The 13,113-nt window shown below is 38.3% G+C and overlaps 1 protein-coding gene across 1 annotated transcript in view; it reads right to left on the bottom strand.

Moving 5' to 3' along the window:
• LOC102815532 (ATP-binding cassette sub-family A member 13-like) overlaps positions 1-13,113 on the bottom strand; it is an 857,870-nt gene that overhangs the window by 182,449 nt on the left and 662,308 nt on the right. The window contains exon 54 of the mRNA XM_006874535.1: positions 2,899-3,091. Coding sequence (XP_006874597.1) covers positions 2,899-3,091 — 193 coding nt within the window. The remainder of the gene's footprint in view (positions 1-2,898; positions 3,092-13,113) is intronic.

Here is a 13,113-nt window from a genome sequence, read left to right as displayed (position 1 = left end):
GTTTTTGTTACAAAACTTCTACTTTTACAGTTGTGACAGTCACAATTAGTCATGATAACAATTACTCACTACTGAACCATAAGAATCTTATCCCCATCTCGTTTAACCAGACTCATCTAGACAAGATGAAAACTATTCAGTGGGGACACTTTCTTTTCCCACACACTATTAAACTGAGCTCCCCCTTGAAACTTTGTAAGCCAGTCACTTCATGCCTTCATTGCCCCCTCATTTTAGGTAGCCAATGTCTAAGTTACCCATCCCTATCCATATTAACTGGATGCTTCACTCTCAGCTCTAGCCCTCTGTAGCTATGTCCTTGTCCATAGGCTCAGGTGTCCCCAGGTGTCACCATATTTTGGACCAACCAGCCCTTCTTCTTCTCTCTCTCATCTCTAGGTCTACGGGAGTCTGTGGAGTATGGTTGAACTCAGCCCATTTCTTCATTGCTGCCTTTCCGCCTCTTCCACTCACCAGTAGACCAACATGGGCACCAGCAAGCTTACATGACTGCTCATGTGTTCCCTTTGTGTTTCAGTCTTAGAGCGGTGTTTGTCCTGAAGGAATTTGATTGCTTGCCTTGATGCTTCCCAGAGAACAACTTGCTTATTCTTGCACTAACCTGTCATACTGCCATTTTTGTTTTGGGTTTTTCCTGTTGGTCTTTCTTTGAAGATGTATGTTCTGTCGCTCTATCTGTTCTAGGCTGGTCAGCTCGTCCTTTCTAGTGGAAATGTCCCATCTCAGAAGGTTCTGGATAGGGCTCAGGATTCCATCTAAGGTCCTATACACTGCAAAGGCTCGGCAGGAGGCCTATTTCACTGGGGAATTTCTTTTAGGTATTCCAATCAGTTATAGGCTGAAGACAAGATTTCTGTAATCATGTTTCTTTACATTCCTTTCTATCCAACTCAAATTTCAATTTTACAATAGTAGGAAAGGGAAACCAAGACAATCAAGCATCTTAGTATTATTTTCCCTCTTCAAACTATGCCTTGATCCCTGTATCACAGAGCCCTGTTGTGCCAACTGACTTTTTGGTTTCTCCTGAGAGTATGGTGCTGAGTTCCTAGGCCCAGTGACCATTCCCTCAATATGATTTGCTATGTCAAAGAAATGTACATAAGTTTGCCACTTGTATGTTTCACTACTTACATGGATACATTTAGAGTAAAGGTAAATATCCATGCACAAATATCCTTTGTCAAATATACATAGAGAGAGAGATAAATAATTTGCTAAAGATAATCTAAAAATGGCTGTAACAGTACATTAACATAGAACTGCCAGAGGTACAAGCTGTATTCAGACTAGGACCTGGAATGAGGGCTATCACTGCTGACTTCAGATGGATCCTGGATGAAAGCAGAGAATATTAGAAGGAGGTTTACCTGTGCTTTATTCACTATGCAAAGGCTTTTGATTGTGTGGATCATGACAAACTATAGACAACACTGCATAGAATGAGTATTTGGAAACTTAATTGTGCTCACGAGGAACCTGTTCCTAGACCAAGAGGTAGCTATTCAAAGAGAACAAGACAACACTGAATGGCTTTAAAGTAGGAAAGGTTTGCATCAAGGTTGTATTCTTTGACCATACTTATTCAGTCTGTATGCTGTGTGAATAATCCAAGAAGCAGGATTATTTGATGAAGAATATAGCACCAGGATAGGAGAAAGACTCATTAACAGTCTATGATATGCAGATGATACAACCTTGCTTGCTGGAAGCAAAGAGGATTTGAAATACTTACTGATGAAGACCAAAGATTTTGGCATTCAGTTTGGATTGCACCTTAATGTAAAGAAAATGAAAATACTCACAACTGGACCACTAAACAACATGATAAATGAAAGAAAGATTGAAATTCTCAAAGGATTCCTTTTGCTTGTATCCACAATCAATGCTCATGGAAGCAGTCATCAAAAAATCAAATGACATATTGCATTAGGCAAATATGCTGCACAAGATCTCTTTAAAGTGTTCAAGAGCAAAGATATAAGTTTGAAGACTAAGGTGCACCTGACCCAAGCCATAGTGTTTTCAATAACCTTATTTATATGCATTTTTGAAATTTGGACAATGAATAAAGATGACCACAGAAGAACTGATGCGTTTGAATTACGATGATGTAGGAGAATATTAAAAATACCATGGACCTCCAAAAGAATAAACAAGTCTGTGTTGGAAGAAGTACAGCCCGAATGTTCGTTAGAAGCCAGGATGGCCAGACTTCACCTCTCATACTTTGGACATATTGTCAGGTGGGAGCAGTCCCTGGAGTAGGACATTATGCTTGGTAAAGCGGCTTGTCAGTGACAAAGGATGACCCCTAATGAGACATATTGGCATATGGCAGCAGCAATGGGCTAAAGCATAGCAATTATTGTGAGGCTGCTGCAGGACCAGCAGTGTGTCATTTATTTTTTACATAAGGTCACTATGAGTTGCTGCCAACTCGATGGCACCTAACAACAACAACAGTCACCCCAAAATTATTAAAACTCCCCATTCACATGGCATTTTTAAAATTATGAAATAAAATAAATAGACCTTATCAATCAGCAGTCTTCATATGGAAAATACAAATGTTGTTGTTGTTGAGTGCTGTCGAGTCGGTTCTAACTCATAGTGACCTTGCATAGGGTTTCCTAGGAGTAGCTGGTGGGTTCGAACTGTCAACCTTGTGGTTCACAGTTCAGTGCTGATCCTATAGCACCACATCAGGAAAACGTCAATACTCATAAATATTCTGTCATCTTCTGCTTCTACTGATTTTACTGTAGTTCCTGAAGTTACTAGGGTCTTTTCATTCTTATTTTAGATATTCTGAAAACAACAATTGAAAATATCATAGTCTTAAAACATGAAAGAGTAAAAGAGAAGCTTAGTTACCTCTCCTCTTCGTATGCCCAAAGTAATATCTTGCACTGCAGTTGTCGTTTTGAAAAAGCTTTGATAGCTTTTACTAAGGTTATATAACACAAGAATGTCTCCACTGGTTCTTCCTTCAAAAACCCTCATTTGCTCTTTTTCAACATCAATATCCTTAGAAGTTTTCACTGTGCCTCTGAATCCAGAGGGACCCCTGAAAAGATAAAATCAGAAATAATTCAGGCCTGGAACACTCCACAGAGACAGATTGGTCAGAAATCTATAAAAAAAAAAAAATTAAGATATCATCTTTAGACCACTGCAAAAGAAAGAAGCAAACAATGAAAATCTGTTGTTGTCAAGTTACTTTTGATTCCTTGCAAATTCAGGTATTAATGAAAATCAATGATCCACAGGGTTTTCTTTACTAATCTCCATTGAAGCAGAATGCCAGACCTTTCTGCTGTGTTGCTACTAGGTAGGTTCAAACTATAAACCTTTACGTTAACAGCTAATTGCAAACCACTTGCACAATTCAGGCTTCTCCAGATATCTGCAGTATCCTGCTATTCCTGCCATCTGACTGCTAATTACCCGCAATAATCAATTTTCACTTACTAATCTGAAGAAAGCATGTATATTCTAATAAGACACTGAAATGGATCAGCAGAAAGGTACTTTCCAATTTAATGAATAGTAAAGAAGCTATCATAAAAACAATCATGTGCAGCGAATTTGTGTAACTACTTTTAGAAATGTAACTAATTAAACAGAGTTGATTGTATATGCTGCTATCATATGCTATCATACCACTGAGTATGAGTCCAACAGAGCAACACTGTAAGACAGAGTAGAAACTGCCCCAAAAGGCTTCCTACAAATTGCATATAAAAGTACTCAGATTTTGTTGTCATATGCTATATATTGAATTGTTTAAAGGGATAATACAGCAAGCACACTGTACAATGCTTTGAACATTGTATTCAAGAATGGGAGGGGGTTCATAAAGTTGGTGGGAAAATTCCATTATCTTATAATTTCATTTTACACAAACATTTTGAAGCCCTCTCATATTTGAATGACAAGTAAAAATTTCATACCGAGCATTCACTTTTCAGTATTCTCCATAACTTACATACATACATACAATGTATCCTGTGATTTCTGGATGGCTCACAGAAGGAGAAATCAAGAAATTTAATGATGTGTCATATTAAGCAAAAAGGTTGGTGGTTCAAGCTCACCAGCTGCTCCTTGGAAAACCTTTACAGAGTCGCTATTGGTCGGAATCAACTCGACAGCACTTAACAACAACAACAACTACAAAAGACCTCTTTAAAGAGCAATGATGTCAGTTTGAGGACTAAAGTGCTACTGATCCAAGCTGTGGTATTTTCAATTGCCTTACATGGCCGTGAAAGTGGGACAGTGAATAAGGAAGACTGTAGAAGAATTGATGAATTTGAATCATGGTGTTGTCAAAGAATGTTGAAAGTATCATGGACTGCCAGAAGAACAAACAAATATTTCTTTGAAGAAGTACAACCAGAATACTATTTACAAGTGAGGATGGCAAGACTTTGTCTCTTGTACTTTGGACAAGTAGGGACCAGTCCCTCAAAGAGAACATGATGCTTGGTAAAGTGGAGGGTCACCAAAAAAGAGGAAGGTCCCCAGTGAAATGGATTGACAGAGTGGCAGCTATAATGGTTTCAAATTTAACAATAAATGTGAGGATGGTGCAGGACCAAGCAGTGCTTTATTTGTTGTGGATAGGGTTTCTATGATTCAGAACCAACTCGATAGTCCCTAACAAGAACAGTATATGATTTTTTATCTGTGGTTTTTAACTTGAACATTGTCAATTCCCCTGTAAAGTACAATATACTAATGTTTTAGTGATTTCAAAGTTATAGGCCACTGAGTTAGCATCGTATCACCAGTTTCCTGGTTTTATATATGTGCTATAGTTATGTCATGTTATCATTGGAGAAGTAGTTGAATGAACAATAGGAACTCACAATATAATTTTGCAACTTTTAGAAGTCTTGAGCTATTTCAAAATAAAATACAATAATTACTGTCAGCTCCTGGTGTGGTGCTGTGGGTTAATGTGCCAGACTGCAAAACCATTTGAAGTGCAAGTTCAGTGGTTCAAGCTCACCAGCTGCTCCTCAGAAACCCTATGGGTCAGAAATGACTCGATGGCGTTTAACAACAACAATAACAACTGTCAGCTCCAGGACCTCCAGCTTGTTTTCTTGTATTATTTTTCTGTACCTATAATCACCATTTGGCAAGTATATCATTTATACCACAAACAACATAGACGATGAGAAAAGTACAGATTGCATAATTCCATTTCTTTGACACTCAAAAGCATGAACAAAGAATCAGTGGATATAAAAATAGTGATTAATTATAGGGCAGTTATTGATTGGAAAAAGTCTAAAAGGGAAATAAAAGATAATGGTAATTTTCAATTTATTAACAGTGAGAGGGATTACATAGTAAAACTGTTAAAATGCACTGAATTTCATATTTTTCTGTAAGAATATGACTTCAAAAAACAATTTACTTCTTATGAAAGGGGGATGAAGTATAAACCAGACTCCTCTTATCCCTTCCCAGATGACGATATTTCTGTTTCATTTTCCTTCTAGGGAATGTTTTGTTTTTTATTTATGTATTTATTTGAATTTTTCTTATGAAAGGAGTGAAGGTTTACAGAGCAGATCATCAATTTTACATTCAACAAAACACACAGTCATGGGAGTTCGTTCCAGACCTGAAGGGTGACAAAGGCCCAGGCTCTCAGGATTTCACCAGTCCCTATCTGACCAGTACGCTTGGATTTTTTTAGGATTCAGTTTTGTTCTAAGTTTTCTCCTACTCTTTCCAGGACCTTCCAGTATGATCCATTTTAGAGTAGTTGGTAGTGGTAGCCAGTTCTTCTGGTCTTAAGGTTGTGAAGACTGAAATTCACAGTCTATTAATCCACTGAACTAACAGTTTACGAGATATTTACATTTTAATCATTTCTGTTTCCTCCAGCCAAGGAGAGACAAATAGGTGCACCTTAGATGATCACTCACAAGCTCTTAAGTCCCCATTTACTACTCACCAAAGTAGGATATACAGTATTGTCTTTGTGGACTAGGCTATGTCAACTGAAAATGGTGTTGCCTTAAGACTATGATCCTGAGCCCCAAGTCCATCGATGCTGCCTTTGGCCAATTCATCTTGCTGGGGGTCTTCCTCTTTTTCTCTGACCCTCCACCTTAACAAACATGATATGCTTCTACAGTGATTTATTCTTCCTGACAATATGTCCGAAGTATGAGAGATGAAGTTTGGCCATCCTGGCCTCCAAGGAGCACTCTGGCTGCATTTCTTCCAACACGGATCTATTGGTTCCTTTGGCAGCCCATGGCACTTTCAGTATTCTCCTCCAACACCGTAACTCAAAAGCATGAACTCTTCTACGGTCTTCCTTAGTCACTGTCCAGCCTCCGCATGCATATGACGGACGTTATTGAAAATCCCATGACTGTCATTTTTTGTGGTGCTGCTGATTTCTTTTTTCCACACACTTTTTTTGAGCTGAGTTAACTTTGTAAGTTTCCTTGTTATCTTTTTCACTGGCATTATTAAATGTTTATTACATTTTTATGATTTCCCTCTTTTCTTATTGATTGGGTTTATTAATTTACTTTACAATTACCCTGTAATTGATTACTTTCTTCCCAAGTTTAAGAAAGTCTATTGTTCCATCTTGAGATCTACTTGATTTCCTCATCATTTGGAAATTCTATAATTACACTAGTACCTCTTTTTGGTTTGTAATTGCCTTCATTATAAATTGATATCTCTGGTTCTCTATTTTCATTCTTATAGGTTTGCTTCTTAGAGACCTAGTGTGGTACTGTAGGATACGCACTGACAGCTAACTTCAGGGTTAGCAGTTCAAATTCACCAGTCACTCCTTAGAAACTCTATACAGAGTCCCTATGAGTTGAAAACAACTTGATAGCACTTAACAACAACAAAAACAAGAGTCTTGTTTTACTTTGGATATCTGTATATCGAGGTTGACTTTTGGGTGGTGTTGTCATGCATGTTGATTTCATATTTTGCTGTCCAAAGAACTCCTGTCATACTTTTTGTAATTGCTATGTTGTTAAGTGTTGTTGAGTTGGCTCCAAGTCACAGTAAGCTTTTATAGGGTTTAAAGGCTGGAAATCTTTGCAGGAGCAGAAAGTCTCATTGTTCTCCTGTCGAGTGGCTGGTGAGTTCAAACTGCCCATTTGTGCTTCATGGTCCAGTACTTATCCTACAGAGCCACCATGCTCCCATATCTTTTTAAAATATTGGTCTGTTTTTTACAAATTCCTTAAATTTCTGTTTATCTGAAAATGTCCTAAATATGCTGTTATATTTAAGGGACAACTTTCTGAGTGCATAATTTTTTATTGGCAATTTTTTCTTTCAGAGATTTACATATGTCATTCCATTGCCTTCTTGCCTGCATGTTTTCTACTGAGAAATCAGAGTTAAATTTTATTGGCACTCCTTTGTAGGGAACATTTCGTTTTTCCTCAGCTGCTGCCAGGATTCTGTTCTTGTCTTTAGTTTTGGAACGTTTCATGATTTCCTTGATGATTTTCTTTTGGGGTCTATCCTATTTGGGGTTAATTCAGCTTCTTAAATACTCATCTTCTCATCTTTCATGATTCTAGGGAAGTTTTCTTCCAAAAACTCTGATAATTTATTGTCTCTTCCTGCTCTGAAATTCCAATCAGCCATAAGCTATTCCTTTTGATGGTGTCTCACATAAATCTTAGGTTTTTAAAAAATGTTTTCAGACTTTTCTCTGATTGATCTTCTGGCAGACTGATTTTGAGAGATTTGTCTTCAAGTTCACTTATTCAGCCTTTCATTGATTTGAATTTACTCCCTTTCCCTTTCAATGTATTATCCATTTCTGTAATCTTTCTATTTGAGACTTTTGCACTATTTCTAATTTTTCATTTACTTTGTCTGTTGGTTCTTATAGTGTTGTTCTGATTTCTTCTGAAGATTTATTTCTGTGTTCTTGCTTTCACCAGCAGCTTTCTCAATCTTTCTCTCAGTCTATTGAAGGCATCTAAATATCATTCTTTTTGTATTCTTTATCACATAGTTACAATACATTTTCTTTCATACAGAGATTTTCTGACTTCATCTTGGTCACTAGGTTAACCTGTATTGTTTCTTCATGTGAACTGAAACTGTCAATTGTCTCCTTGACATTTTGGTGTCAATGTGTATTTAATTGTTGATTGTATTTTTTTTATGTTCTTAGGTGCTCATCGTCTACCTCCTCATGGAAGTGATAGAGAATGGAAGTGTGTGTGCAGTTCTATGTACACTATTTGTGTAACAAAGTTCAGGGTGGATTTGACAGGTGTTGGCTGTTGTTTATAATTGATCAGGTAGTACAGCAGCTGGTAGTGACTTGCCTGGTAGGTGGGACTGCAGAGGGTACAGCTGGTGCTTAATGAATGGGCACAGCTGCTGTCTTCCATTGGATCAGGCAAAAAGAGAAGAAAAAAAAAGACATACACATAAGATAAAAATATAAACAAACAACAGCAAAAAATAAGAAAATAAGGAAAAAATGCAGCAACAAGAAAAAATGTAATAACTAAAAATTGAAAAAAGGAAAAGGAAAATATGAAAAGGGAAGAAAAATGAGAGAAAATAAAAGAAACAAGAAACACAATAGAATAAACTAAGGAAAGGTAATAAGTAAAGAGAAAGATAAAATAATAGTAGAAAAAATCAAAAGAGAGTAAGGATAAACAGATAGGAAAAAAGAAAATAGACACAAGAAAAGAAGGAAAGTAGAGAATGAAATGACAAAAACAAAAAACAAGGAAAGGGTGAGAAAAAAAGAAGGGGAAAAGAAATAAAAACAAAGGAAGGGGGCTTATTTAAAGAGGTGAAAACTGTGCGGAGCAAAGTAATGAGTATACTTTGACATACTGCCAGTCCTGGAACTCAGAAGGTGGGAGAAGAGGAGAGGTGGTGTGTCTGTCACTAGATGGAGTTGCTGGAGGTTTAGGTGTTGTCTATGGTCAGGACAACTAATCAAGAAGTCCATTTTGCAGGTCCTATTGGTAGCTGTGACAGCACTTAACAACAATAGTGGTAGCTGGAGTCCTTGTGTGGTGCTGCAGGATAATGCACTGGACTGCAAGGTCAGTTTGAACAACAAGGTTGGTGGTTCAAACCCACCAGCTGCTCCTTGGAAACCCTATACAGGGTCACTGGGGGTTGAAGCAGACTTGAAGGCACTTAACAACAACAATGGTAGCTGGTCCCTTGGTGTGGTGCTGTAGGATCAGCACTGGACTGGGAAGCACAAGGTTAGCAATTTGAATTTACCAACTGCTTCCCAGAAACCCTATACAGGGTCACTATGAGTTTCAATATACTCAACAGCACTTAACAACAACGACAATGGTTGCTGCCATTAGACAGCTAAAGGTAGGATGGCTGGTTATAGGCTGGAGACCTCCACTGCTAGTCTGAAGAGGCAGAGTTTATATACCTCCAGATGCAGGTGTGGTGTACCTGGCACCTGACTGATAATGGTGTATCTCTAACCTTTGGCAGATCAGGGGCTGTGCAGGGGGTGGATGAGAATGGTGGCTAACTATATCTGTGGTTACCAGGAGAATGTTGGGAATGAGAGAGAATCCCACCTTTCTCATCACCAGCCACTGGTGCGCATCTGCATCATCAAGCCACCATCTGGACCCAACACCACTCAGAAAAGGTCCATATGACCACACCGAGTCAGGCCAGATCAGCGTTCACTCTCTCTCTGTCTCCTTGCTTGCCATTCCTGTTCAGCTTCTTACCCTATTAACTATTCGATCCATGTCTCTATCCTTTCTTCTGAAGCTCGGGTTCCAGGATTATCATATGTATCTGTTTCATTATTTATTTTCTGGCATGTTTGTTTTAGAGGATTTGTATAGCATATCTGCCTAGTTTTGCTGGAAGTTGTTTTATTTGTAATGAAATTCTAATTTTTCATGAGGCCTGACATAAAACCCTGGGAACTATTTATTTACTCCTTTATCACTGGAAGTTGAATTTCTGCAACAGAACCTCTATCTTGGTCTTCCAGAGGTCTTTTTTCTATTCACTCCACTGGTATCCTGATCAATGGTCCTCTTCCTGTCCTAATTAGCATAAACTAAGGAGTTTTATCATTGTAACCTAGTTCCCACCACCAGAGCCTGTGGTACTATGGTTTTAGGGTATACATTTGTTTAAACCTAAAGCCATTCTAATAAGTGGTGGACATTTGGCTCAGGTTATATGTAAACACAACAATCTAACATAAGAAGACATTTATCAGCTATGTGCCACTTCCAATTTACAATCATAAAACAATGCCATCTATTTTAAAGAGGAAGGATTAAGACAAGTATTAAATGTAGCAAAGCTTTCTGGATCTTTAGCATTCTTAACCCCAGAACAGAAATGTTGTCCTGGATCCATGTAACTGCTCTGATCCAGCCAGGACCTATGGTTCAATGAGCAAAGGTTACTCCCAGATGGAAGAGAGAAGAATCAAGAACTCTCAGAAGCTCACCCATCTGCCTGTGGCTAAGGCAGTGAGTGCTCTGGTCTTAGAGGAGATTTGGATTGCTTAGTAGAAAACGAAAGGCTAGCAGTCCATGTGGCAAATTTGGGAAGAGCAACAAGTCAGCAGACTCAAAAGTGTCTGCACTCTTGCCTCCATTATTTGTTGATGAAGATTAACTATGTAGGTCCTGGAAAGGCAAGAGATCTGTTCTCTTTACACAGGGCAGGGATTTTATATTCTCTTCTATGATTCAACTACAAGAAGTCCAAATTCAATTGAATTCTAGCAAGAATATAGTTAATCCTGAGAAAGTCAGTATCTGTGTTAGGCAGAAATCTGTCAGAGAAAGAAAATGCAAATATTTCCCACTAAAACAAATGACAAAAACAAACAAAACAACAAAACAAAAAACGGTAAAACGACATCTTGCCAAAGGCAGAAAACTTGTGAGACTCAGCAAAGCAAGGAATCCTTGTCATGTTATACCAGGTTTCACTACATTTCCTGCATGAAGGAATTTATGATAAAGTAGAGGAGATTAAGATATAAACCCTAAAAAATAGTGTGAACCTTCATTGCTAGAGAAATACAGTGGAAATGCTGAGAGACATTAAAACTCAGAGAGGCAGGGAAAGGATGAAAGGCTATGCTAGAAGTCAGAGAAATCAATTTTGGCAGAGGACACAGAATTGATATGGGACTCAGAACAAGTGTTTGTGGGGGTTGGGGAAAAAGTTCAACAGTTGGACACAGTATAAGATGCTAGACTTGGGGAGGTATAAGCCATCAAGAACCATGTTAAGAGTGTTGGACTTTATCTTTTAAGCAATTATGAGTCCTCTGGTTGTATCTCAATTTAAAAATCAAATTGGCTTAGTCACTGTGATAGTCATCCACAAGGGAGTTATTGTTGTTGTTAAGTGCTGTTGAATCAGCTCTGACTTCTAATGACCCTGCATAGGATTTCTGATGAGCAGCTGGTGAGCTTGGACTACTGACCTTGTAGTTCAAATGACCTTTCAGTCCAACTCATTAATCACCAGCACCATACCAGGACTCAGCAGGTCAGCAATGTTGACTTTAAACTAAAGTTCTTTGTTCTGTGCCATTCATGTTGAGGCAGAATAATAAACAATATTTCTCTACGTAAAGTTATATAATTATAAAATATGCTTTAATTTATATCTACACTCTATCAAGGAGTTCTAGTGTGCTGCTATAGGATAAACATTCAACCACTAACAGCAAAGTTGGTGGTTCAACCCCACCAGCTGCTCCTCTGAAATATTATGATAGTGGTGGTAGTGTGGTGTGGAGTTGGCTCCAACTCATAGTTACCCTGCACAGGGTTTCTGAGGCTGTAAATTTTTATATGAGCATACAACCTCACTTTTCTGCCATGGAATGGCTGATAGTTTCAAACAGATGACTGTAAGGTTAATAGCTCGACATGTAACCACTACACTACCAGAGTTCCTTCTGAAATCTATACTGGATTGCTAAGAGTTAAGAAACCAACTTGGCAATACTTAACAACCAAGTAAAGGCAATACAGAAAGCTTCTCTTTAAAGAAAATATCTTCTCTTTAAAAAAAAAAAGGAGAACAAACAAGATGGTGGATTGGGTAGAAGTGCAGTGAGGAGATCTGTCAGCAACAGCACAGAATACCAGACCAAGCAGGGTCAGGAGATGGTGCCAGAACTCTGAACCACATACCAAGGCATATTTTGAAGGTTGGAAGTCTTACAGCTAGAGGAACTTGTAGCAGAAGCAAGAAATTCAGTGCTTTCTAATCCAAGATGCTCAGCCACCGTCTTGGGTGAGACCAAGCAGAGAAAGGATTGGAGCACCCATGGAAGCCTGACAAACATGGAGATAAAGGTATGGACATTATTTTTTTTATTTTTGTAGCTGTTCATTAATCACTCTCTGTGTGTGCACCTCCAATCTGGTGACAAGAGGGGGTGCCTGAGCAAGTGGAAACCCCATGCCCAACCCTGAAGGGTTCTACTATGCATGCGCACAGATCTCCTTGAAATTTAAAGGGACAATTGCCACGTAAAATCAAACAGCAGCGCAAAACGCCCATAACTCACTCTAAACTGTTTATCACTAGGGAAAAGGCCTGAACGAGGATTGTGGAGCAGGACAGGCAGACTAAAAAGGAACTAGGACAAAAATTAAATCCTGTATTACATCACAACAACCAACAGTGGCATCTTGAAATTTCTCAGGAAGAAGAGTGAAAACGGAAGACCATCTCCTGATCACATCTACCTGGAGGAAATCAGAAAGCATAAAAATTACCAAAATATACACCTATCTAAGTATTAAGGCCACGGATAACTCCTGAATATTCCCCCAAAACAGAAGCTGATGACATCTTCTTATAATTTTATTCTGTACTTGACACTTGCATTTGTTGATTGAGTTCAGAATGATGCTGCTAAGTACATCATTCTCTGGTTGTTGTCTGTTCTTGTTAGTTCTCAGTTCACAGAACTTCCTTTAGGGTGTTTTACATAGCAGAGTTGGCTTTGGCAAAATACCTTAGCTTTGGATTATCCTGGAATGTTTTGATTACACCATC

Source organism: Chrysochloris asiatica, unplaced genomic scaffold, assembly GCF_000296735.1.
Source record: "Chrysochloris asiatica unplaced genomic scaffold, ChrAsi1.0 scaffold00282, whole genome shotgun sequence".
Taxonomy (NCBI): Eukaryota; Metazoa; Chordata; class Mammalia; order Afrosoricida; family Chrysochloridae; genus Chrysochloris; species Chrysochloris asiatica.
This window is presented reverse-complemented; position numbering and strand designations above follow the sequence as displayed.